Source organism: Hirundo rustica, chromosome 1 (assembly GCF_015227805.2).
Source record: "Hirundo rustica isolate bHirRus1 chromosome 1, bHirRus1.pri.v3, whole genome shotgun sequence".
Lineage (NCBI taxonomy): Eukaryota > Metazoa > Chordata > Aves > Passeriformes > Hirundinidae > Hirundo > Hirundo rustica.
In genome coordinates this window covers 141239840-141266801 of record NC_053450.1, presented here as the reverse complement: position 1 = coordinate 141266801, position 26962 = coordinate 141239840, and the positions used below count along the sequence as shown (strand labels likewise).

General features: G+C 44.2%; 1 protein-coding gene across 6 annotated transcripts in view; it reads right to left on the bottom strand.

Annotated features, from left to right (window-relative positions):
* Positions 1-13561: 13561 nt before the first annotated feature.
* Positions 13562-26962, bottom strand: part of JCAD (junctional cadherin 5 associated) — a 59330-nt gene continuing 45929 nt past the window's right edge. For 4 of the 6 annotated variants that reach the window (XM_040057463.2, XM_040057452.2, XM_058420010.1 and 1 more), the window contains one exon: positions 18560-22387. In XM_040057463.2, coding sequence (XP_039913397.1) covers positions 18649-22387 — 3739 coding nt within the window. In that variant the 3' untranslated portion in view covers positions 18560-18648. Of the gene's footprint in view, positions 14628-18559; positions 22388-26962 lie in introns of those variants that run through there. The other 2 variants (XM_058420022.1, XM_040057515.2) reach the window with 1 other exon arrangement.

Genomic DNA, 26962 nt, shown 5'->3' with positions numbered 1-26962 from the left:
TCTCTCCAAAATAGCACTTTATGTAAGATCTAAAAACATTTCTCCACACAGGGTTCAAAGCTAATAAGCTAAGGACTGGTGTATTTCAAAGACCTGGAAGGACTGCAGAGAATCCTCTGTATCTTCCTCTAGACATTCACTGAGATTAGACTGACACCAAGAGTTGTACTGAACTAAGTCCACAGCCAAAAAAGTGATAGTGTCTCTTGCTTAATGTGAATAGCAAGTCTCTTCAGACTGTATTGCTAGATTTCTGTTCTACACTAACATGCTCTAGGACTAATTCACAGGCCATAACTGATCATTTATTAGATCAAGGTGAAAACAAATACTCATATAAATCACCTTCTTTCTTCCTACAGATGGCTTCTTCAAAATGTTACTGTTCATCTGTAGAAAGCCCTGTTTGGGAGAGAAAGGAAAGGCAGTACTTTGGCCCTGCCTGTAGGAGCATTGCCTCTTTTACCTATTTTTCTGAGGGCTAAAATGTGGGAACTGAAAGAGGAACTCCAAAAAGGTTCTGATTTAGATACCTATTGTAAGATAGGCTTGAATATTTATAATCCCAAATTATGTTTCAGGTTTTTTGCTTTATACTCATGTCTATTTTTTTGAATTTAGTTTTCCCTGATGGATGTTTTCCCTAAAGCTTCTTGCACTGCAGGAAGAAAGAGCCCCCCAAAGCTGGTTTGTGTAGATTTTTAAAACTGGCTTACATGCTAAGCAACAGACACAGCTGCAATAAAGGGCACTAGGCTTTTGATCGTTAAAAAAACAAAACAAAACAAAACAGAACAAAAAAAAAAAAAAAAAAAAAAAAAAAAAAAAAAAAAAAAAACAAAAAAAAAAAAACCAAAAACACACCCACACACAACCAAAAAACCCCAAAACAAAACAAAACAAAAAAACCACCAACCCCCCCCCCTGAGTTTAAAGAACACTCATTTTGTGCAAATAAATCTGTGCAGAAAAAACATTGTATGAAAATATCCATGCTCTTTAGAGATCCGAGAAAGCAGCTGGTGTGGCTCTGCAGGAAGCAGCCTGCAGGTGCTGGGAACAGGCCAGAGGGGCAGATTTGCAGCTGCTGGACTCAGACCTGGCCTTTAGTACAGTGAGAGCAGGAAGATGTGCCTGAGGAAGCAGTAGTTGTCCCTGAAGATGTTTCACCCCTTCCTGGCTCCAAGCAGATGAGAGCTGCTTGGCTCTTTCTATCACATGCATATTTCTATCAGGCTGGATTTTGTGATTTTCTTGTAGAAAAATAGACTTAATTTGAGAAATATTTATTTGGCGGTTATATCTGGCAGGTATTTACCTCTAGGGCAGCCTGTGCTTTGATTTTGGTCAGTTCAGTAAAAAAAGTCAGATAAATGTTGCTGGAACAAGAGTAGCTTCTTTTTGCAGGACTTATAATTTTTTTTTTTTAATAGTGTTATTATGACTGTACTTTCTTCCTCTTCAGTATCTTTCATATGAATATCCTGCCTTATCAAAGGCAGTATTAGAAGCTGAGGGGAGAAGGGGAGACAAAAGGAGTGCTGTTGCCATGTGTTTCTTTCCACCCAGGTAGATCTGGATTGCTTGCCCTTCATCTCCTTAGTCTGTAACTCCAAAACGATCAGCAAAGGTAAAAAATGTTATGCCATGCTGTGTGAATTCCAAGGACTGTGCAACAAGCCAAGGCTGACACAGTGCAGACAGTGTGATGGCACTGCCTGCCTTTTGTGTCCCTATAGAGAAGGAAGTGGTGCAAGGCATTTGCAAATCTCCCAGGAAAGAGAAGACAGAGAGACAGCTGGAAAAACAAACATTTGAAGTAAAACAGATGAGAAACAACACAGAAAACTTTTCATAAATATGTAGTGCTATTACAACATGTTCCTACCTTCAGATCTCAAAATGCTTCCCCACTTTATAAGATGGAAAGCACACAAAACCTGTAGCCATGTTCACCAAATGTGTTTACATCAGGATCCAGGGTAAAAGATTACCTCCATGCTACTAAACCCTTGAAACATTCTTTTCTCTTTCTCCCAACTCATCTTTTGACATGTTTCAATATAAATGTCCCTGTCCCCTTAACCAAGGTTCGCGGAGTTCAAAGGTTGGAGAAAATATTGGTTAGACTTGGAGTTGAGATGGATTTCAGAAAAAAAATGACATTGATTTGGCAACAGCTCTTTCAAACTTTGACAAAAAAAGGTGTAAGTGATGGGTTAGGTAAATGAGCAGCTGAATAATTGATTGTTCCATTCAGTGGGTGTTCCTAGTTATCCTGGAACACAACTCCCCATGAAAGAAATTCCAAGGCACAGCTTTCCTCATCCAGCCGGAAGCTAACCTGCCTAACCCCTTCCCGAGATATTCTTTAGCCTTCTCCACCCAATCAACAATGAAGAACAAAGCAAACCTCCATAGACTTTTTAGTCCTCAAAATATTCTCTATACAAGTGTGTAATGTCAGATTTGCCTATGCTGGATCTGAAACCATAGGATTGGGATAGAACAATTCAGTCATGGTATCAAAATTAAATGGGATTATGAGTTACGTGTTTGGGACTGGAATATAGGATGGTTGGCATGACAAGAGCTAAGGAGCTCTGGCTGCTATGTTTGGCAAGTGGGAAGAAACTGTGCTTAAAGTAATTTTGAAAACAGTATCTTATTGCTCTGCTTCCATGAAAAATGTCATTGGAATAAACCCCATGTTTTTTGAAATATTCATTAAAAATAAATATCACAAATATCACAATGGCTAGGGTTGGAAGCACCTCTAGAGATCAACTGGTTCAACTCCCCTGCTCAAGCAGGTTGCCACTTGCCTAGGACCATGTAGAGTTACTTGGACCACATAGACTATTAGAGTCTCCAAGGCTAGAAACTCTACCCCTGCTCCAGGGAACCTGGATTCTCCTTTGCCAGAAGTGTCCAGTAACCTGAAGTATCTAAATCCAACTTCGTCATCTGGGTTTGTATCAGACAGAGAAGAGTGTGCCTGCCATGCATTGACTTTTATTCCTTTTTATTAAAATTTCAGGGAATGTCTGTCTTTCCTTCTAAAAGAATCCTATTCTGTATTAAAAAACCTGATATTCAGTAATACTAGGAGAAAATGTGTCTGTATAGACTATTAGTTGGTGTAGACTGATGTGGGAAAGAAATAGAAACACAAGGTTTTGGCCAGAATGCAAGGTGTAAATGAGATCAAGCCATGCATGATACCAAGGGCAGCGAGGGATGGATATGGGAAGGATGGCTTTACTGAAGGGTAAAATGTTGCTGATGTTGTTTTGGACAAAGTGAGAGTAGAGGTGTTTTGTTCAGAATCAAGTAGACACAGAACCAGTGAAGCAGACACAGAAATTTTCAAAGGTCAGTGGTAGCTGGTGAATGTGGTGACACTACTAAGTAATTTTGTGCATGTTGTGATCACTTCCTAATCCTGAGAAATCCTCTTACAGTGTAGTTGCGGGTCCCCCTGGCTTTGGGGAATCTGCTGAAGCAGAACCCACGTGTCTCAGGGATGCTGAAAGGATGATCTGGTTGATGGCAGTAGATGGAAGCTACCTAGAAGCACAGCACCAGGCGCTGTATTGGGTGTCTCTGCAGGCCTGTTGGGAGCTGCTGACGTCAGGTACATCATTGCAGGGAGGCCTGTCCTAAGGAGAGCTAAAATGGAAGCGGTTCAGGACAGACATAATTGGCACAGGGTGTGGTTCTTTGGGGTAGTCTCGTGCAAGGCCAGGAGACGGACTTCAGTGATTCAGGTGGGTCCCTTACAACCTGGGGTATTCTGTGAAACACGCCTCACAGGTAAATCCAAGGAAGTGTGAGCTCCATTGAGAAGTTTTTTTTGTCCTTATCCAGGTCTGCCAAACGATGTCAGTACGTCACAGCCAGACCAACAAGCCAACACACCTTATATATTTGGGCTCCTTACCCTCACCTCCCACCAGATTTTCTGCCCCGGCTCCAGTTCAACAAGACCTAGACCCAACAATTCCTACCTATTCCACCTGCCTGCCACCCTCCCCATCTCTGAATGCTCCCGCTAAGCTCTCCTGCCTCGGCCTGTGTGCTGCCGGCTGTCCCCGCGGCCCGCGTCCCCTGGGTGAGGGCAGTCGGGCTCCCTGAGGGCCGCGGGCAGCGCCCCCGGCGCCATCTCCCGGCCCGCAGGTGGCGCTGCTGCCCCGGGCCAGGAGCGGGGCTGAGGCGGGCGCAGGCGGCCTTTTGCCTGGGAAGAGAACGCCAATACGAACAAAACAAAAGCGAAGTTTTCCCTGACGAACAATCTTCTGCGGAAAAGAAACACACAGGTGGCCAGGCGCGGTGGCAGCCTTCCCCCACAGGAGTGGCGTGCGGCCTCCCGAACGACACCGCGGGTGTGGGAAACGGGCTTTTCCCCGCGGGTCGTGCGTTAGGGCCGGGACACGCCTGAGGAGGGGTCGGGGCAGCGGCGCAGTGACAAAGACGACACGAAGTTAAGACAGACACATATAGCCGTGGCTTTTGTCTCTGCTAACGTGAGGAGGATGAAAGGTCCCTGAGGAGGACGTGGGGAAGGAAATCTGCTGCTGCCATCCCAGCAATTTCTGCTGAAGAGCGCCGTCGCACGCGGCTGTCAGAGGGACAGCGCTCAGTGCGAAGGGGACACACGAGACAACAGCCACACTCGGGTGGGTTTGTGGCGGATGGGAGACCCGAGCTCAGCTGCAGCCATTCCAAACACGACTCTCTTCTTAAAGCAATCTGCTTTTTGCTGCCCTGCCTGCACATAATTGAGGTTTTTACCCCCATCTCAGCTCGATCTCTTCGCATCATCGCCTCACAGCTATTATGAACATCTCCAGTTATTTATATCGTTCAAATATACCGACACTGCCTAAAAAAAATCCTCAGGGCAGAGTTTTAGGAAATTGGTCAGAAATCTGAGAAACTGAGTCATTTGGGATGGTTTGAACTTTGCTTTTTGTTTGTTTGTTTGTTTGTTTGTTTTTTGTTTTGTTTTGTTTGTCCCCTCCGGCTGCCTGCTGTGCGTTTGTCACAGGGGATTGAACTGAGAAAGGGTCTTGGAGTTCAAACGCCTTCGCTGCTGCAGCGAGGTGGCGCATGGCACAGGATGCAGCTTATCACAGATAACAGCTGTGTGTATCTGGGGTCTCCGCTTCCCTCTCCCATGCTGTTTGTTCAGCTCTCTGCCTCTCACAGTGCACGCTGTGTGAGAGGCTGGGGTAGGGGATGGATTTCAGCCCCATTAACAGCTCTCCAGCTAGCTGAAGTCAGTGTCACAGAGCATATCCTGCTGATTCAGCAGCAGAGGGCAGTTCCTATCTCAGGGGGAAGGAGAATAAAAAAGAAATAAATCTGCTTTGCCTCAGGAGCCACAAGTTGCACCTTTCAACCCTGTCTGGGTGAAATGTGGACTTACATTACAAAACTATACTGCTTCACTTGCATAGCTAAAGCAGTGTAATTTCTAAGCCATTAACAAAACAGTACAGATATAAACACAGTCCCCAACATTTACCAACCGCTGAACTTCAGCTGGAATAGACACTCCATAGAGCTGTGTCCACACCAGGATTTGATGGTTTGAAAGGTTGAGGGTGGGGGGAATATTCAGGTACTCAGATTAAAACCATGAATAACTACTTTTGGGGTGGGGGAAAAGGGGGTTTGCAAAGACCGTTTCTGAAGGTTTGAAATCAATCCACCATTGTTTCATTATTCCCACTCCTTTCCATTGTATTCCTCCTTCCAGTACAATGGAATGTATTGGATTAATTAATACTCTTTCTAAATCTCACCAAAAATATTATCCTGTGACTAACCACATAGCCAATAGTATTTTGACAATAAAACTGCAGTAAAAGGCACAATGTTCTCAATGAACATCCTCTTATTGCATGAGTTGACAAAACTCCTGAATTTTGTTTTTAACTTCTCCAGGAGAATAAAAGATGATTTTAACATAAGGAGTGTTTCTGTTTAAAATCTGTCCCAGGAACCCGGTGGCCTCTGTGTGACTGTCCTGACTCACCTCCCTGCTGTGCCTGTGACTCTTGGGGGCAGGGAAGAGGGCTCTGTATTTCGGCAGGGTGCTGAAATCCTTCAGGGTTGGCTGAAGTGTCAGGATTGTATGAGAGCTGCACAGGGTCAGGAGGATGTTGCAGGAACACAGAGGTGTGTTTGTACAGAGAGGGAAAAGGAGCTGAAAAGTAATGCAGAAGGCAAAAAAAAAAGTTTGTGGATACTTTTCAACCCCAGGCACTCAGGAGGAGGCTGAAAAGGGAAGGAAATAAGAAAAGCAGCATATCATGAATTGGAGAGAGCCGATTTTACAGCAGCTGAAGATCTCTGCCACAGTGTTTGTACTCCTTTCATGTGGTGTTATCAGAGCTCTTTGCAAGAGTTTATTATCATGTTCCCCCAGACAGCAAGCAGACAGCCATCCTGTGACCCACATCCTGAGTTTTACGGCCCTCCTTGTCCTGTGCCATCTGGGGTATTTATAGTGTGACCCACCACTGGGAGAGCAGAGGACTTCCTTTATACTCTAAACATTTCGCTACAATAATAGTGAGAAAATTGCACAAATGACAAGCTTTCCTGCCCAAAAAATGTCATAAACCCCTGCCACTTCAAATGACGTGAGCTGGCCAGGTCACCATGCTGATGGCTCTGGGTTTCAGGGTACTACTGTTGTTGTTACCATGCTGTACCTGGAGCAGTACGTGGAAGAAAAGTCCAAATACACTGCAGAATAAATCATGTAGGGAGGGGGTAAGAGGAGAAGCTAAAGCTCCCTGGTTAGGGCAAAATCTGCCCAGCCCTTCCCAAGGACTGGCTGTTGATGGCAAAGTGAGCTACAGCTGGCCCGTAAATACATTGCTACAGAGCATAGTATAGCGCCTGGAAAAGATTTTTTTCCACCCCCCCCCCCCCCCCCGGAATTTGCCTTGCCTTGCCCAACAATTAATTATTGTTACAATAAGTGATCTTCTTTTCAGGAATAAAAGGAAGGAGTTGGCTTCCTTCCTTTTTTCATCATCTCCTGAGGTATCACACTTCTGCAGGCTGGTGTTAGCACCTCACTGCATAAATGGTGCAAAGGGATTCCCCGGGGGGCTGTTTTTCTTTCCCCAAAGAAAGGGACGATTTTGAGAGATAAAATAGCTTTAACTGAATGTGTTAATGTAGCATTGTTGCCCAGAAAGGTCAAACAAAGGGGCTGTGAGAGGTCAGTGGGAGAGATAAAGATGATGAGATGTGTGTAGAGTAAGATAAGAGCTGAGGGTCTTATGCGATTATCAAGGGTCAGGCATGTGTGGGCTAGAGTGGCAAAGGGTGAGTGAGCTGGTGGCTCTCCCAGTTAGTGCTGGAGAGGGGAAGCCCTGCATCTGGGAGGGTTTTGATTGAGTTAGCAAGGAAACTTCTGAGTGAGAGCTGAGCAACCTCTGCTCACCCTTAGCCGTCACTACAATTTCCCACTGATGTGCTTTGCAGGCCAGGGTGGGCCTGAGCACCGACGGATTTGCTTGGGGGGAGCACAGACCGTGTTGGCCAGCCGCAGTCCCTGCAGAACGTGTGTCCCCTGAAGCATGCCGTGAGAGTGCTGGCCAGGTTACATCCAAGAGCAAAAGTGAGAAATGGCTCCCTGATGGAGGGGCTGGCATCAGCCTTGATACAGCAGAGAGGGTGGGTGGTAGCAAGTGCAGAAAGGTCTCTGCTCTTGTGCTTTCACCTTTCCCATGGGGGTATGTGTGGGTTCCCCAATATATGGCCAGCCCCTTTCTTTGAAATGTCTGGTCTCAATGTAACAGGAGAGTTGGGACCCTGGGGACTTCTGCCTTTTGTAGCTAATAGCAAATGGGCCCATTCTGTTATGTACAACTGCAAAAAGTAATGAACAACATGCTTGAATTGATTCAGGGATCAAAACTAAGGTAAAGAGTAGAAGCAAAAACTCCCATGTATCAGCAATTGAAAAGAATTGAATGCCTGCTTTCTCCTACTAGCAGAAAAAATGCAGGAAAAATTGTTTTGATACTCAAATTGAGTGGAGGTGGGATTATGCTGGACTAGAGATTTTTATACTTCAAGCAGGTGTGGAAGGAGAGGTTATAGTGAGATCAGGTTGGCTGGATGATGAAGAGCAGAACTGTCACAATGATTTCTATCTTCTGCCTCCCCAGATCTGTTGGATCTTCTGTTCCACAGGTTTGTCAGTGACACGTGAGAGGTACTGGTTTGAATCCACTGCTTCTACACAGCAATACATGTGAGTGTGACAGTAAGGTCTGACCTGCTTGTGAGCCAGTGACAAAAGACAGAGCTGCACGTTCTAGCCATGAGCAACCTAGACTTTTGCCTGGGGGAAAAAGAAATTGTATTAACTTGATAACTTGGCTCTCTTGAAGTCCTATCAGCACAAATACAGAACATGCCATTCTTTACTGCAACGTAGCCAAAGTAAACTATTTCAGTGCCATATCAACTTCTGCAAAGGGAGGAGAAAACACTGACATGGAGTGGAAAATGCTCTGATGGCGTAGGTTTGGCTGGTGCACGTGGCTGGTTGCCAGGCAGTAAAGGAGGAATCCACCCTTGCACAGAGGCAGAACACGTCCTACAGGTAGCAAACAAACAGAACACAACCTGGAAATGAATGTCCGTCCTGGTCTGAGACAGTGTAGATGTGGAAAGAAATTCTTTAAAGAAAAAATACATTCTGTACCTCATGCTGTAGACACCAGGTTTGGAAGCAGCAGACCCTTGGAGAATACTGCAGCCTTTCAACATTTCACCAATACATTTATCTTTCTTGAAGGCAGTGCAAACATCAAAGCACATGCTCCATTTTACCTCATGATAACAACATCAATAACATCATTGAGTAGTGTACTCATGCAAAATCTTTATTTGGAAAATGTCTTGTCTTGAATAACAGCACCCCTCTGGTTTACATGTAAGCCCAGAAACAGTATTTGCATTATGCAGGAAAAAAATACAAAGAAAATTCTTAAAACACATTTATCTTCTGATATCATATAAATAGTATTATAATTGCTTACATCTATTTCCTCTATTTTTATCCCACTAAATCTGCCTGTGGACTAGTGAGAGAAGAAAACCAAGGCAGTGACATAGTATTAGTTTTGGAGAAAGGCCACAGTATCTTAAAAGTCAGTGTGGAGAATTATCTGTATTGTCTAAGGACAAAGACATGGATACTGATTCACTGTCAAGCACATATATCTCCTTGTTTTTCTTCCAGATCAGGAATGGCTTTCAGAATGGTTCTGATTATTTTCTCTGCTGGTCTAGAGCTCTAAAGAAAGCTGAGACTGTGGCTGTTAAGGGTAGAAAGTTCCTTCTTCATTTTATAATATATATGCTATTGTGGTTTCTCTTGGCTGGGAAATTTCATTTCTATTTCTAATCTCAGCCATGTGTCGTCAATTCTGATTAAAGTTCCCTTCACCCTCTCCCTGCTGTGCAGCTCTGCATGCCATATTGCAAACATATTTTTCAGCATGGGTGGGAGGTAGCACTGTGGTTTGGGCTTTGCTATTGATATCAGGATTTCCCTTTTTCTTTGTTTGAAATATTTTTTTTCTTTGAAAATAGAATTGATGATAAACAGATTTTATTTAGTCCACAGGGGAGGGACAGTGAACATTTTCATGCAAATTTGAATAAGAAATCACAATTTTACAACTTTTCTAATTAATTTAGTGATCTAGTCATCATCTCATTAAATCTTCAGCTTGAACCTTTATTATGTGGATTATGCAGAAAATGGAAGTTTAAATTTTCTAGACTCCACTTGTAATTAAAACCCACTCCAGTAAATTAGGGCTGAAGCACTGTGGCTTATTGCCAGTGGAGGGAAATTAGGGGACTGTTTGATCCTCAAACAAGAAAATACCAAAGTCTTCCAAAAGGACAGCTTTACAGAAAACATTCAAAAGTCTGACAGGCTGTCAGTTCTCTTCATTCCTTTTAGCACTGTTTCATCTATCTTCTTTGAGCTGAAGGCTCCTGCCAAGTAAGGGTTCATTTCTCACATATACTTGCCTCTATCAGATTTTGAAGCTGGACAAAAGGACCCACTTAGCAATTGCAAGAACTTGTCATTTAAAATGCAAGAACATTTGAGTTCTGCATTTCTCCCAATTACTCCACTGTTTTGTTTTTTGGTTGTGTTTTTGTTTGTTTGTTTGTTTGTTTGTTTGTTTTTTCCTATGAAAGGAGGCAGTGAAGATGATAACAACATTTAAACCCAAAGAGAAGGTCGAGCACTATAAGACTAACATTAAGCTGGCTGTCCATGTGGCAAAGGCAATAGAATGTTGACTCTAGATATTTATATTGATTTGTGATACTAAACAGAAATATTTTGCAAAATTCCAATATTTATCCTTAAATAAGCTTGATACGACTGTTTATTTTCTAACGCTGAGAGGTTAACACTGTGTCTTTACCAATTTAAGCATTGCTGTCCTTCCTGTTTTCCTGGAGTCTTTGGATGTTTCAGTACAAAGACTTACTCCTCACATCAGGAGATGGGTCAAGGAAACTTGATGGGTTTGATACACGACGATGGTGTTTTCAGTAAAGACAAACCTGTGGCATGAAATACAATAGCCCTTCTTATGCCTGGGGACGGCTTCTTGAGTTAATATCTCACGAGTGATGCTTGGTCAGGCGTATTGTATCACTGGGCATTCGAGTCACCGGCGGTCTCAAGTCATTCTGAGGCATTTTCCCCCTTTGCATTCCCATCCCCTCCTTTAGCTGTGGTGGCATTTCAAACACCGAAGAGCTCTGCTCAGACCGCACTTCGGTTCCAGACGACTCTAGCAAGGAGGATGGCGTGGAGGCCGCAAACAGCGGGTCTCCAGGAAAACCAACTTTCAGCTGGCGCTCGGGAGCCGCAGGAGGGAGCGCGCTGCCCTCCCCACATGCGCCTCCCCCGGGCAGAGCCCGCCCGGCGCCGCTCCGATCCCGGTCCCGATCCCGGTCCCGGTCCCGATCCCGGTCCTGATCCCGGTCCCGATCCCGATCCCAGTCCTGATCCCGGTCCCGATCCCGGTCCCGATCCCGATCCCAGTCCTGATCCCGGTCCTGATCCCGGTCCCGATCCCGATCCCAGTCCCGATCCCAGTCCCGATCCCGGCCCGATCCCGGTCCCGCTCCCCCTGCCCCTGCCGCACCGGGACACGCCGTCCTGCCCTGTCTGCGGGGCTCGGGCCGCTCAGCAGCCCCGGAGTTCACGGGTGGCTTCTGTTCCTCAGAGAGGAGATAGGAGCCTGGAATGTGGTGCTCGTTTTAATCTCCCTGCCACCAGCCGCTGATACTCGCACCAGCCCCTCAGGATGTGACTGTCCCTTCTGGATTTCAACAGGGTAAAGAGAAGGAGATGGCAGGTACCGAGTGTCCACATTAAACATTTTTTAAAATTATTAATCAGTCAGGTTTGGGTTTTTTTTTTTGCATGAATTTCTGAGAATGCTCACGAAACCAGTTCTTCCCCTGACCTCAGCTTACCCAGTTACAGCAGCATAGCAGCAGCATGAGCTAGCTACACAGCACGTTGTAAAAACATATTTTTTCAAGTTCTAGCTCTGCTCTTCCCTCTAGAATAAAGGCAGAGTTCCTCACTTTTCACTGCGCTTGCACTGCACGAGGCACTGGAAGCAGCCTGCTGCATCCTCCACCTCTGCACCTGCTCAGCCCTGAGCTCCTGCTGTTGCCATTACCAGTGACAGCTGTTGCCAGGACAGTTTTATGTACCCATTGAGACAGGCACTGGCACGCACCATTGACTGTTTTTTAACCGTGTCTGACAGAAAAGGGGCTCTCTCTTGACTACAGACTGGCAAAAGGTTTCTGCAAAGGTGGTTCAGCTACGGTACCATCCAGTCCATTCCGATAGCTGACACATGGCATTGACACTGCTGAAATATTGAGGCAAAATGGTTCAGGAAACTGTGCCCTATGGATTTTTCAGTTGTCTGTATCATAGTACCATATGAACCAGTGTTGTTCAAGGAATACACCATTTCAAAAAGAGTACCAACTTTCTAACTCTGCTCCGTCATCCACTGCCCAGTCACATACTGCAGCAAAACAAAGCTTACCCACTTTTTAGGTTTTAATTTTGGGGGTTTGGCCAATAAAACCTTCCCTGCAATATTCTTGCCCCTTAATAAATTTTTCCCTGCAATATTCTTACCCCCCCCCCCCCCTTTTTTTTTTTTTTTTTTTTTTTTTTTTTTTTTTTTTTAAGTATCTTGGATGTTTATGTGCTTTGGAAAAGTAATTACTTGACATGACTGATGAAACAGACACACTGCAGAATCAATTAATGTATTCCTATCAGAAAAAAATAAAATGCACAGAAAATTTTTGTTCCATGTAAATATAAACAGAAGGTAACAGGAACGCTTATAGGGGACAATTTACAGTTCTTCAGCAGTCGAGGTTAAATTCAAACTTTCAATTAATTGCTACACATCTCAGCTTCATTGGTAAGTGGGAAGATTAGAATTGAAGTTCTTTGCTTTTTATGGGCAGGATTCAGGTGGTGAGGCACCAGGGGGGAAAACCCATGTTTTGTGGCTATTTACAAGTCCCCAGGTGTCCTAGATGGTGATGAAGAGAGGTGAATGTACTAAGAGTGCTAGGAACAGTTTGTCAACAAGTTTTGCTACACAGCATGCACAAGAGTTAATAAAACAAATTATACACCACATTTTCTTTTCAAGCAAGCTTTAAATAGTCCATATGTAACAGAATCATGTGTTACAGACAAGAAATTCTTGCTGCCAAAACACAGGATGAGCGTTTTTCCCAATCGTTCTTTCCAAATTACAGACTTAGGAAAAAATATTTCAAGAAATTACAAGATTTTAAAAAATAAAATTATGCTAAAACCCAGAAAAGGCCAATAGAATAGACTGGTGAAGTACATGAAGAAGTCATCAGAAGGATGTTAGTACACAGGTACTTACAAAAAACATACAGGAATGGACATAAAGGCTTTTAAGACACAGATTCTAAGCAGGCTAATTCAGGATCAAAGGGCAGAATGCGTAGGCTTTATTATAAATTCTGTAATTCATGCATTTGTGTGTGCAGGGAAAATATATTTAAAGCCATGTATTTAAATGCCATCAAAAAGACAACTGAACCTCTCCCCAGCAACACCTAGTGACTTCAGGGAAGTACACAGTTTTGCTCATTTTTGTGCACTGGCCTAATCCAAACTTATTATCTGTAAAAGGGAACAAAGTATAAGAAAGCAAGCAGGTATTTTATCTGAGCCACTTGGTAACATTGGGACAAAGATCCAAACCCACTTTTTGGTAATTAGCATCCCTGGAATGGAATGGCAGCAGCACCAGCCTGGAGAGTTTGCAGTGTGTTTCCGAAAGTGGCTCCAAGAACGATCCAAAGGTTGAGTGGGAAAAATTAGAATTTAACCCTGTGATAGATAGATAGACAAATAGATAGATAGCTAGCTTTCCGCCCCCCCCCCCCCCCCCCCCCCCGAAAAAAATAAGGTAGCACTACTGAGTAAGTGGCAATATGGTGTGTGCATTAAGATATACAAGTGAAATATGCTTGGGGCACCCTCACTCAGAGGAATAAGTCTTCTTAAAATATAATTATAATAATAATAATAATAATACTTCTTTATACTTGCCACTTGTTAGCAATTGTTTACATCGTAGAAAAATAGATAGTATTCTGTAACAAGAAATATAGTTACTTTGTTAAAATGGGCTATTTTAAACCAGCTACTATTCTTTCATATAAAGAATTTCTAATTTCTAGCAAAACAAAAATAGGTAATACTGAGTGCAAAACAGCCAGTGGTATACTTTGCATTGGTTTGAAACATAGTTGCCAGCTATTATAATTACATGTTCTGTACACTGTACTACAAAAGTCTTCCACATCTTAGAAGCTTTTGGCTTTTGTTTTTCTTCTTTCTAGGTGGCAAGTAAGTACTTAATCCAAGTAAATTCAAACTCTGGAAGTCAGAGATAATTTCACAATCAGTCTTTGCTACCATTCTTTCACATTCCTTCCCCGGACACAGTGCAGCAGCACTTTCTATTTATGGCCAAAAATCCCTCAAGTTAAACAAAGTTTAGAATGTAGATACTTAGAAGTTTAGCTTATAGATTCACATTCTTTTAAAAATAATTTCACTCATCTCCCACATTTCCATTTACAAACCAATGTAACACCTCACTCGATGCATTTCATCATCCTTGCTAAAGACTGAAATAAAGTTCAGATGAAAACTCTGCCAATGGTAGGTATTAAACACTACAAAGCCAGATAGTTCCAACGCAGAAGTCGGATTTTTCTGTGGTCTCCACAACAGTTTCTGACATGAATAGCTGATTCCTAGTGGCAGTGATAAAGGCATTATCAGTACACCATGAACATCACAAATGGAGACAATTTCCAAACGTTAAAGAACAAAAACCAAACAAAAAGCACCCAGAAAAAAATCAGTGTAACATTCTTAGTAGAGCAGAAATTTCTCTATTCTCCTCTTCATTAATCTCACACCTTTTCAACTTTGGTGGGGTCATACGTATCTGGAAAAAAAGCAAAAAACCTCATCTTTAATACTGTATTGTGAAATTTATTCAACACTGCTAGCTGTGGAAATGAAACATCTTTTCCCTCGTCTTTATTAAAAAAAATGAGAAGCTGATAATGGACTTGCCGCATTAAATATACATACCACATTCCTGACCCGAATTCTGTATTTTTACCAGTATAATTTGGGAACAACTCTGATCAAATGCATGAAGATAGGACTTGGGGAAGTGTTGGGTAGGTAGGAACAAACACACTGAATGCTAAATGATCACTTCCAGTTTTCAGGTGCATTGACAGGAAGAAAAAGACATAAGATTTGCTCCCCCTTGTACTGAACACTAAGGAACAGTAAATGCTTTAAGCATCCTAGCAGGGTGTGTAAGGCTGGCTCAAGGAGTGATTATGCCATGCAGTCATCAGGATCTTTTCATTTGATTGCAAATCCTTCGTTTCAGATTAATTCAACAGAAAACAGGAAAGCACAGCTGTGTTGCATCACTATGGTTAGTCTGTCTCGCTCCAGTCTGCAAAACTGCAGCTCACGTTTCAGCCTTATTCACTAAAGCACTGGACTGGCTTACTAACACTCTTCTTCATGTCCAGCCTCCTCCTGCCAGTTCACAGGACATACCACAGATCGGTTTTCCTTTTCCCAAATCCCTGAGGACTCTCTTCTATCAGATTTTTTACTTGGATTTATCCCACTGCTGGCCATGAAATGAGCAGACGTGAGCCTTTTCCTTCACCCTCCTCACTCTGGGACAGGATTGCGATGAAAATGCCTTGCCCTGTGAGGTCTGCCTGCCCGGTGCCATCATGCAGACACCTGACTTGCCCTTGGGGTGCACGGTCATGGCGTGTAGGAGCCAGGGCTACCTAGGGAGGAGTCTGCGGGTGCAGAGGGGCCCGGACAAACCGGCACTGCAGCCGTGCTGCCGCGTGCTGCTCCTGCTCTTACACAACCTGAGGATCTGTGCGAACCTCAAACGTCCCTCCCGTAGGCTGTACTCCCACTGCTGAGCGTGGAAATAGTTCCACACATAAATATGACACTTTGGAGTAAAACGTTCATCCTCAGGACTTTTGTGCTGATGTCAGTGAGTGTCTTCATTCAAACATAAAAAGCATAAAAATCCTCCAGGGAAATTTTTGCTCCTACGTGCAAGTGTCCATCTGCTACATCCACGTTCATGTCAAGGCTAAGAACTGGCTAAGAAAGGACTTCTGGATTTGGCCCTAGTGGGTGAATCTGTGGTGCAGAGTCTTTTATCACTTCTCTTGCCCACTCTCCTCAAGCTGCTAGTCCAGCCAAGAAAGGTGTCCGTGCCAGCAACACCTATGATTTCTGCTAAGCCTTTTCTGGTATTCTGAGCAGACAGCACATGAATGCAAAAAATCAACAGAAATACAGTTTTTGAGAGCTAGTGTGCTCTAGAATAATGCTGCATCTTTTTAAGCTTAATGCAGTAATGGTGTATGAACATGCCACTAAAGCAGTAACATTTTTTTGATTGTAAATATTTTGCCACCTAAACTGTTAGAACATAAAATTCTGAAGTGCTCTGTGTGAAGTGCTCTGTCTCTGTGACAGGTTGACCTAAGAATAAAAACGGATTTACATTTCAGAAACCTGATTTTCCTACGGCCAGACTCATTCACATTAACAGAATTCCCCACAAAATTTCAGGTGCTCACTGCTTCAGGGAGTGGCAGGACAGGGGTGGGGAGGAAGGGAGAAAACCAGGCCACAAGACATGGAACCTCTGCATGGCTCAGAAAGCTTACCCATGCCCTCAGCACCTAAACCAAGGATACAAAAGTGCCAGACTGACAGGCCAGGTCACCCTTTTGAGGGGGACAGACATTGGAGTTCTAGCACTGATACAGAAATGTTTATTCAACATTTGGTTAGGCTCATTCAAAATGCTCTTTACAGAAACAAAGCCAGATCACCAGCCTCATGTCTTCTAACAGCAAAGGAGAAAATATATCCAATGCATCCAGCCTCATGTCTTCTAACAGCAAAGGAGAAAATATATCCAATGCATTTGGGAACACTTGGAGATGTTCTCCTAATGGCAGTATTTGCATAGTAAGATGAGCTTCTTACACTCAGTTTTGGCAGGGCTCTTACTCCGAGATGACTGTTCGTCTGCCAAGCTACATTATACATGTGAAAGCCTGTTTCTGCTAAGGGCTGCAGCCTCTGTGACAGGCCCAGTCTGCAATTTTAAGACTAACATCACCCTACCTCACTCCAAATAGAGCGGCCTTTTAGAACGGAACATTTGCTCTTTGAAAGCAGCAAATACAATGTTTATCCAGGATTAATTCTCATTTGGGCTTTCAATGGTACCAATGAGCAATTGTGGAAATTGGAGTGAGACTTAACAGAGGAAGACACAACTTAAGGCCTTTTTACCGACATGAATCTACAGTCCCTCTGTAAGGTGAAGATTTTGGGGCCATCAACAAATCTGGGACTCTTTGGATGGGAAGTGGCCAGTGGAGGAGCCACCTGCCCATCCCACGTGTGTCACCCTGCAGTACTGGACACGTACCACAGAAAGGGACATTCATGCCATCCAAACATGGGGAGGGCTGTTACAGCTGTGAGAGAACTGCTGCAGTGGGAACACACTGCAGAATACAAGCCTGGCATTGTCAGCAAGAGGGATAAATTTAGACCTAATTTACTGCAGAATAACTCTCCAATAAAATGCACACAATCTGTTTTGATACATCCCTGAAGTCATGTCACCACAACAGTTATTTTCTTCACTACAGCAGAAACCCCAAGGGAGGAAAGCATATGAAATGCATGTGGGGCATACTAGACCTGATGGGTACAAGAAAGCTGAATCAGTCTGTCTGCAAAATCTGGTATGGAGAAATACAGTTCAGAGCAGAAAGAGACAAAGATGTGGGATACAGAAAAAGACATGGAGAAAAAGGCTGCAAGGCTGCAGGAGTCAATGCTTAAAACTCATACAAGCATTTTTTTTCAGTTGGAAATGCATAAACACAGTTTAAAGTACACTCCATTTAATTTCAGTCCCTCTGTACTGGAAAACTGTAAACAGATTTGTATCAATGAGGTTAAATGAATAACCTATGCAGATTTCAAGGTAAAGTGTCAACTGTAACAGAAAGGATGGAAAAAGGAAGAAGAAGATTAATACTAATTTATCAACTTTCACTCTCTATGTTTGCTCACTCCAATTTATTTAATGGACTAGGCAGGTGGCCTGGGAGATTTATCCCTTTACACAGTCTACAGCAACAACTTATTTTCAGTTGTTCAACAAAATGCTAAATGAAAACTGTTTTAGAGAGGGAACAGCTCATGTTACTTCAGGGATGCATATGGACTACAATACAAGTTCATCCCAGTTCCTGTTTCAGAGAGATCAGAAATGCCAAAAATAGGGAAAAAAAAAAAAAAAAAAAAAAAAAAAAAAAAAAAAAAAAAAAAAAAAAAAAAAAAAAAAGAAAGAAAAAGGTGTTCACTGAAAAAGCCAACTTTCCATTTGTCCTGGGGTTAACAGTTATTCTCAACATCTGATCTGGAAAATACTCATGAGAGAGAGAATTTCCAGGCCCCTATATGCAGCCATTTCCCAGAGGCTTCATAGAAGAACATCAGATTTTTATTTTTAGTTTCTTCTGAACTATGATATAGTATGTGTCTACTTAAGTATTAGTGAAGGAAAAAAATTGGCATTCAAGGAACAGCTAAGATTAAATCACCACATGTTCCCAAACGCTGGCATTAGAGTGACTGTCTTTGAACTCCTCTGTTTTAGCCTGGCCATTCCCTGAAACAATTAGACAGAGATAAGACCTTAGGGAGCACTCCAGTCTCTGAATGAATTTCCGTATCACAAGTGAGTTTTACAGCAATTACTCCTGAAATGGGACCAGAGAACACTCATCTTTTCCAGAAGGAGAGCAAAGTGGGTGGCTCCCAGATGAGGATAGTACCACCTACAGCCTGTTACTATTTGAGCAGCATTACGTGGGCATGCAAGCAAACTGATCATGCCCATTACATAAGGAATGAGTACCCATCTGGATCTCCCATAACAGGATCTTACCTAAAGAAAAATCTCTGTCGATCTTCTTCTTGTCAATTCCACCTAAACATGCATTTTCACCAAGAGAGATAACACGCTTGGAAACAGCCCCTGAGCTTGCCAGTTTGCTATCTCTCTCCTCTGGTACCTTCGACAGCTTCTCCTCATCCACCTCCTCCCCTGAGTCTGCACTCTTAATGCTCAGACGTCTCATCCGCGACACAGAGTCAACTTCTTTCATTCGCACCAAGCGATCCATGGCAGTCCGGCTGGGTGGAGACGCGAGCTTGCCTTGGAGTGTCTCTATCACTTTTGAGGTGCTCCTCATCCTCTTTTCTGAATGCTGATAAGCAGCTGGCTTGCAAACCAAGTTTTGGTCCTCACCTTGGCTGGGACTCACAGGTTGTTCAAGGACATGCTCAGTTACCAGTGGTTTAGTGCCGGCTTCCTGGTGAGTGGCCTGGCATTCATCAGGGTATAAAGATCGTCCTCCTGCTCTGACAAAGAGAGCGCTCTCTGTCCAGCCACACTTTCGTCTGCCTTCATAAGAATCTTCTTTTTTTCCTTCTTTGTTACTTACTGTGCTCCCTGTAGTTGATGACTCAAAGTCCTGAGTGCCATTTGAAGGGCTAGTGCCTGGGTGGGGCCCAACATGCTCACCTGGAAGGAGAGACTCCACTGCTATATCTATACCTAAAATTCTTGCAGCTCTTGCCTGCAATGACTCATTTACAGGGATTTCCACTGCATTTGCATCCGAAGAGTGATCAGAGTTGTTAGCACCAAGTTCTGGGGCCACATCAAGTCCCACTGACCTCAAATCTGGCTCAGAGCACCTTTGGTTCCTCTTTGTTAGTGACAAGCCTACTGCTGACCCTCTCTCTAATACCCTATCATTCGTCGGAGTTGTACCTTTGCTCAGTTTAACAAAGTCTAGGTAATTTTGGTCTTCGCTCATCTCCTGCAAGACGGGGTTATTGAAAGGATTACTGTGACATGAACTACTTGGGCTACTGGACAAAACTCTTTTGACAGGGCCCACATGAACTGGCTGTTTGCTTGTTCTGCTCTTAGCTTCCCCCATCCCCATTTCTGTTATCAGACTTCCATCTGCTGGCCTGACTCCTTCACTGCTCCCTCCTGGCTTTGAGGAGCCTTGAGAGACAATGCATCTTAGCTCGCCACCATGCTCTGTCCCTATGCTCCAACTTTCAGACTTACTTTTAACCCTTCCTGACCTAAACACAGGCATCTCTGGCACAACCATTTCTGATTTCCCACCATGTTTTGGCTCCTGGTTTGACTTCTCATTTCTGGACTCCCTCCTCTGCCTAAAGGCACCTGCCTGCAGAGGAGCTGCAGCACTTTCCAAATCTTCTTCACTGCTTGTGCTCTCCTCCTGCCCTTGCAGTTCCTTGTTAAAACTTTCTAGCTCACTTATTGCATCCCAGGGACGGCGACTTACAGGTTTCAACAGGAATTGCCCAAATGGCTCTTTACTGTTGCAGGGAGCACCCAGTTCTCCCTTAACTGCATCTTCCTTGGAAGGAAGGCCATTTTCCCTCTCTTGGACAAGCACAGGCTGGCTCTGGTGGGCTTTTGGGGAGGGAGACTGAAGGACTGAGGGGGCAGTCCTGGAAAATGCACTGTTTCTAGACTGGCTGAGGTGTGTCTGGCCCTTCATATTGTAACCACTCTGCTTACAGACTCTCCCATCAGAAGGTGACCCTGTCTGTTTTTCCCCCATTGTGGATGCTGTACATGCCGGGAGTTTTGGAGATAGCGGTTTGCTACTATCAGGCTTCCCAGGCTTTGTACCATGGAAAAATTGTGGGCTCTCAGGTTCTTCAGAGAAACTGGTCTGTGTTTGCTGGTCTTTGTACTGATCACCTGGCCAGGATCCAGAATATTTGAGTTCTCTGTGTTTTGTAGGCTGAATAAATCTGAGGTCATTCATTTGTTTGAACTCTTCTGGTCTCCACAGCTCTTGTTTTTGTAACTCGTTTTTATTGGTCATGCTTCCTGTAAGCGCTTGTAACTCCAAGTCTGTTGAAGACATACTTAAGAGACTTTGTTCTTGCAAAGCCCCATTGTTATCAAACCTATTCTTATCAGGACTCTGAGTTATGTTGTTGTTCCTATCTGTATCTGGCAGATTGGATTCTGATTTAACTGGGATGGAGACCAAACAAAATATAGTTTCATTCATTTTTTTCTTTGAACTCTTTTTGCTCTGCATCCCAGTTCCAGGTTCAAACTTTTTCACTTTTGTAACAGTCTCACAGGTGTTGTCCATATGTGCATTTCTTACAGAAAGTTTGCCTTTCGTGTACTCTGTGCTGGCTTCGTTACGGGGGCTGTGATTAGTTGCACTACAATTGTCTCTTTGGTCCGGCAAGGCACAATTTTCCTGATCTCGGATGGATGGTGCCAACCATCTGTTGCTATGGGTGGAGCTGTCGGAAGTTCTTTCTCCCTTTGCAGAACTGGACAAGTTTGATGCATCCACAAAGGCACTGTTGTACTGTACTTCAAGATTTCTCTTTTGCAAAGCACCAGAACTGGGACTACATGCATTTTCAGTGTGGTTAGAGTTGCCCTGCAGACCTTCCAGTGGTGCAATTTTAATATGTCGTATCCGAGGATCATCAAAGGGAATATACTGAACGGAACGCAGGTGGTCAGCAGGGCGCCTTGCATGGCTTTGCTTCCCATGAGGAAAATGGTTGTCTTTGCAAGGGTCACCCCCCACTTCAAAAGTATTCATGGCTGGTCGTTGGCAGGGGACAACCCGCTCTGCAGGACCCTGTGGATCACTGCTGGCGCACACGTTGGTGTTAGGCACTTCACTGGGGGAATGTGGGGTCACGTGTTGGTGAGGCGGGGATTTGTAAGAAGGAGGAGGTACATACACTGGGGGCTCCAAACCAGAGTCTGGAATGCCAGCATCTTGCCTTGGCTCGTTGACTTTGGCTAAATAGGAGATAGGTTCCTCTTTCTGGTAGTGGTCCTGGGAACCCACGGTTTCTGCAGGTGCCCTAGTCTGCTGCTGCAGTTCATAGGATGGAGGCTTGAGAGGTCTCCCATATTTGGGCTTCACCAGGGGAAGGAAATGGCCTCCTGTTCCATGGTGCTTGGCTGGCTCCACACTCAGTCTGTTTGGGGGATAGGAGGGGGTTTTAGTGACGCTGAGCGAGTTGTTGCTGTTGGTCAGGGAGGGCATTTCCACGCACCTCATGCTCTCAGGTGAAAGGACCCTCGGCAATGACTGCGATTTCCCCCTGCTGTGGGTGCTGAGTACATTGTCTCCCAGGGTCAGCGAATACAGCTCTTGAAGCAGCTTCTCCCTGTCACCCTCGGACATTTGCCTCCCTACCTTTTTTGGCTGCTTCCAGCTTTCTACTTCCAGACTTTGCCATTTGCAGTCACTGGGCACTTCACAGCTTTCCTGCAGGCCACTTCTTCTGACATACCCTGCACCTGTCCCCACCTTCAGCTGATTCTCCTTGGGGTGCCGGGGTGCCCCTGGGGCTGCAGCCAGGCCTTTCATCTCCACACTGGTCTTCTGGGAATAGCCCAGTAGCACACTGAAGTCCTGTCCTCGTCTTCTCCAGTAGGCGAGATCTTTATCAGTCTTGGGCTGGGAAGACCATGCTAAATGAGGCCTGTCATAAACCCTGGAAAAAAAAGCAGTGTCAGAGGCAGTGTGCACAGGTGCCTGTTCTTTCTACCATGGATAAGGCCATTAGGAGGTCAAGTAATGAGTTATGCCAATGGGGTTTTGTGTAGTCTATTTGCAAGGAGATGACAATTTTAATGAGGGGATTTAAAAGTCAGTCAATTAACACGGGTAAAGGAAGGGACAGAAGCTCTTTTGACATATTGTTAGCTATGCAAAGATGTTAGAGAGACAAATGCACATAGTTACCTGCTGTGCAAACATGCACAGCCCTCCTTGATGGACATTAGAAAATTCCCTTGTCCACAGCACGAGGCTTGGAACTAGATGATCTTGAAGGTCCCTTCCAACCCAGACCAACCTTTGATTCTAGTATGCCATTCTAAAACCAGAAGTGACTCTCTTGAATTACTTCTGTATCCTGCTAAATCAAAATCTATAGATGTCAAGGAGACTACTGTGGTGTTCAAGTTTAATAGGATGCCAAGAAGCAAAGGTAAGGAGAACAGGTAGATGTCTGCATCATAAGATTTCATAAGATACAGTTTCTAAGAAACATGATTTGCATTCTGCTAAAAGTGCTGAAATTAAACATGTCAGTTCCCGAATTTATTCTTGTTCATCTTTCTGAGGGAACAAATTTCTTTAGGGTGCTTTGGATTAAATGACACATGTCACAACAATGGTGATGTACCAACACATTTCTGAATAAGATGGAACCAATATTTAAAATGTAAAATACTTCAAAAGAAGTATAAAATTCTTAAATAAAAGGATCTATTAGTGAAATATGAAAGGCATCAGACATTGCAGATTTGAAATTCAGAACACAGATTTACATGAACAGAATAGGTTCTTTGTCTGTTCTGAATGGAGTGTAAACTGTTTTATACATTCCTCCACAACAAAATTGGTACCCTTCTATATAAATAATTAATTTTCTATTTGAATTGCATTCTGTTATTCTTGTACCTAAGGTGTCCAACAATATAACTGCCTTTACACTATGTGGCTGCCACCAGCATAAGACTGGAAAGAAAAATCAAAATTGACAGAAATAGGACAAGTATGTAGACAGAACCCAAGAATTTCTTCCTCTTCCCTCCACCCCAAGGTATATAAACAGTGTCATCTGGCTCTTTTTTACTAAAAACAATGATCTATTTAAATAGGAGTTTGTGAAGACATAATGTAAGTCAAAATTCAGAATGAAAATTAAGCCATCCAGATCCACAGCAATTTTCTTTTATGTATACTACCTTCATCCTATGAGTCTAAAAGTTTAAAAACCAGACTGGAATAAGGAGCATCTTGTTCCTATTAATTCTATTGGATTGAGATTGAACTTCTGAACAAAATGTTCTGCCTCTCAAGCATGAAATACAGTTTGATTGCTGAAGCCCAAGAAGGAACAGATGTCTTCATTAATCAATGAAATATAACAGGACACCTCCTATATCAGAATCTGATTGTAGTAACAAGCAACACTTCCATGTGGAAACATACAGCTGAACAAATGCTGTCTTCTACCTTTTTATCTCATTCCCCATACTGCAGTGGCACCATTTGTGTCCGTGTTTACAAAATGAGGTGAGAAACAGAGTTCAGCAAGAGTGAGGAGGAAGTGGACAGGTTGCTCTTTCTGATTGATTTCATCCATCATTGTGAAAGGGTTTACAGAAATTGCAGGAAGTACGGTCACAGATTCCATGATCAGAAGAGACCATTACAATTATTTAGTTTGACATCTTGCTCAGCACAGGCCATCAGACTTCTTTGAGATGATTCCTGCTTAAGTGGTAGCATCTCTTAGAAAATCTGATTTTTAAATTTCCAGTGATGCTGCAAAGCTTGATTCACCACTAAAACCCCCCCACAAATTAACCCAAAATACTTCTCAATAGAGAGAGCTTCTCCATTTATTAAAAGCTATTTAAAGACTAAATTAATTTTTAAAGGTTACTAACTAGGCTCCAGTAATGAACTTCAGAACATCATGATACAATCCACTGTGTAACCTGTCATCATTGCAACAAGAGTGTAAAAAAGACATTTAAAAGGAGGCATTTAAAGCATTTTAAACCTGTTCCTTTCTAAGATCTACTCACAGGACAGACAGTATCTGTTTCTCTAAATCATGGCTAAGGCACTAGAAGTGGTTACACAGCCAGCCTCTATCAGGGACCCTGTAAACTTCGATGACACTGCACTGTGCAGTGGGAAAAGAACGCTCCAAGGACCCCCCAGTACAGCTCCATCCTGAAGCTTCCTCTGCTCTCAATGATGGAGGGAAGCCCCTGCACACCTGCATGCAGGCACACCTGGCAGGCAGGCAGGCAGGCAGGCAGGCAGGAGGCAGTGGGGCAGCACAGCACAACCACACTGCTTGTGGCCACAACTGCAGCAGAGAGTGCCTCCTTCCAGGACATGTGGCACGTCTGGGTCCTGCAGTCAATGAAGTGGTGGAAGGGGAAAATTCCAAGAGCCACTCCAAGTTTAAAATGCTTCACTGCAGCCTCAGGAAAGCTAGATCTCTGAATGATGAGTACCAGTCATGGTACAGTCTTTTGTGCCTATGATACACCACCAAAGAGAAGACTTCACAGCCCCTCTGTGCAGCAGCTCATCTCTTGACTGTGCCACTACACAGCTGTGTGTCTCTCCACGATGTGCTGGTGCTGATTCACAAAGAAATGCACACCCAGACACAGCAGCTTACAAGTGCCTGGCAGCTGGGAGGAGGATGGAGCCACGGATGGAGCAGTCCCATGTGGAGATTCATCAGTCTACCCTGCACTGGCTGCATGACCACATTTCACTGAGCTGTCTTGCTCAGAGATGTGGGTTGAAGGCGCCCAATTGCCCTAGGGTGACGCTGAACCAGCAGGATGCAGATAATGGGGCCAAAAGTGAAGGAGTGTGGCACAGGCATTGAAGTCCAAACCCCACAGAATTAGGGCACTGCAGGGCTATGCAGGGAATGTCTGTCCCTGTTGCTGGTTGCCAGCATGCAAGTGGAAGGTGTTGGGCACTCAGCAGCTCATCCTGCATGAGCTGCAGGCACTGGCACAGACTTTGTGCCCCACAAGGAGCACTGTTAAGAAAGTCAGCAAGGTGGAAAATTTTTCAGAGGGCTGTTCTGGACACTGGCAGCTTCTGTTCTATTTTGAGATCCTATTCTCACATACACTCTTCTGAGACCCAGCACTGGAAAACACCAGTATAGTTTTTTAATTGTTCCAGCAGGTGATCTCATTAATGATGATATCTCTTTATCGCTAAATTTGTTAGCTACTAACATAGTTCCTCCCACACAAACAACTAAGCAAAGTGCCTCTTCTCTCTACTTAGAACAGAATCAGGAGGGAGTCCTCCTGTGAAGAGAGAACTCTCATCTATACCCATTGGATCAGCTTTCCCATTTTCTTTGACTTGTCTCCTCTTCCAAACCTTTACTGTGTGGCCTTCGAATGCTCAGCTAAGCCAGGACAGGTCTCCCACCATCTGCTCCCTCACACTTTGCCTGAAGAACAACACGATGGAACCAAACAGCACTTCCCCGTTCCACTGGGGCATCATTCTCCCCTCACAAGCAGCAGGAGTAGCAGCTATGAAGCCTCCACTCTCCTCAGCAAGGTTTGATTAGCAGGACAACCTTGAGAAGCAGAGATGACAGCGTAATCCCCTGCCATCACAGAACACCACAAACCCTGCAAATCTGGCTGCAACAGCAGCCACGATCTGGCAACATCACACCCTTCCATGGTGTATGGCAGGTGATTGTATGTTTTACACTAGTGATGTAAACAAGAGTATGGTGTAGTTAATTCCCTGGACAAGGAGCCTAAGCCATGCTCTGAGTTGCTGTGGAGCTGTCACCATCTGTGAAGGACACACACAGCCTGTTCAGGCCCTCTCCTGCTCTGTGCTGACTGGGAAAGCAGCACCTGGAAATGGTGGCAGGAAGACTGCGATGCCCAGAAATTATCTTGCTGGGTGGTCATCTCCTCTTTGGGCCCAAATCATCCCCAGGTTATCTGCAGTGTGCAGCACTTTCCCAGCCTAGGAACCAGAAGAAGATTTCCCATAGCAGTCCAGAAACCAAGCAGCAATATCAAAATGTCTGGTGATATCAAAATATCACCTCTCACAGGCCCGAGCACTCCCACCTGGGCCATCACAGGTATCTTCTCTTCAGTTTTGGAGCAGCTCACGTGCACAGGGCAGCCTTGTGACTGGGGAGCGGATGTGGAGGGGCACTGTCACCTGGGGCTCAGGAACGGACACGAGGTGCTGCAGTGCTGCAGCTGTGGCTTCCCCACATCTGGCCTGGAGAGCTCCCTCCTCCCTTCCTGGACCAGCTGGGCCACTGTGTCATGCTCCACACTGGAGGCACTCCACTCTCCCAGGCATGGCAAGGAAGAGGTGACACAAAGGTTTTCACAGCTGCTAGTACCCTGTGAGAGTTCCCAGTAGGCTCACTGGGAATCAGAGTTTGCTGTAACAGTAATAGCAAGAAAACATTTCTATTTTTATTAAAGTGTGACAAAGCTATTTCCAGGGTTGTGTTCCC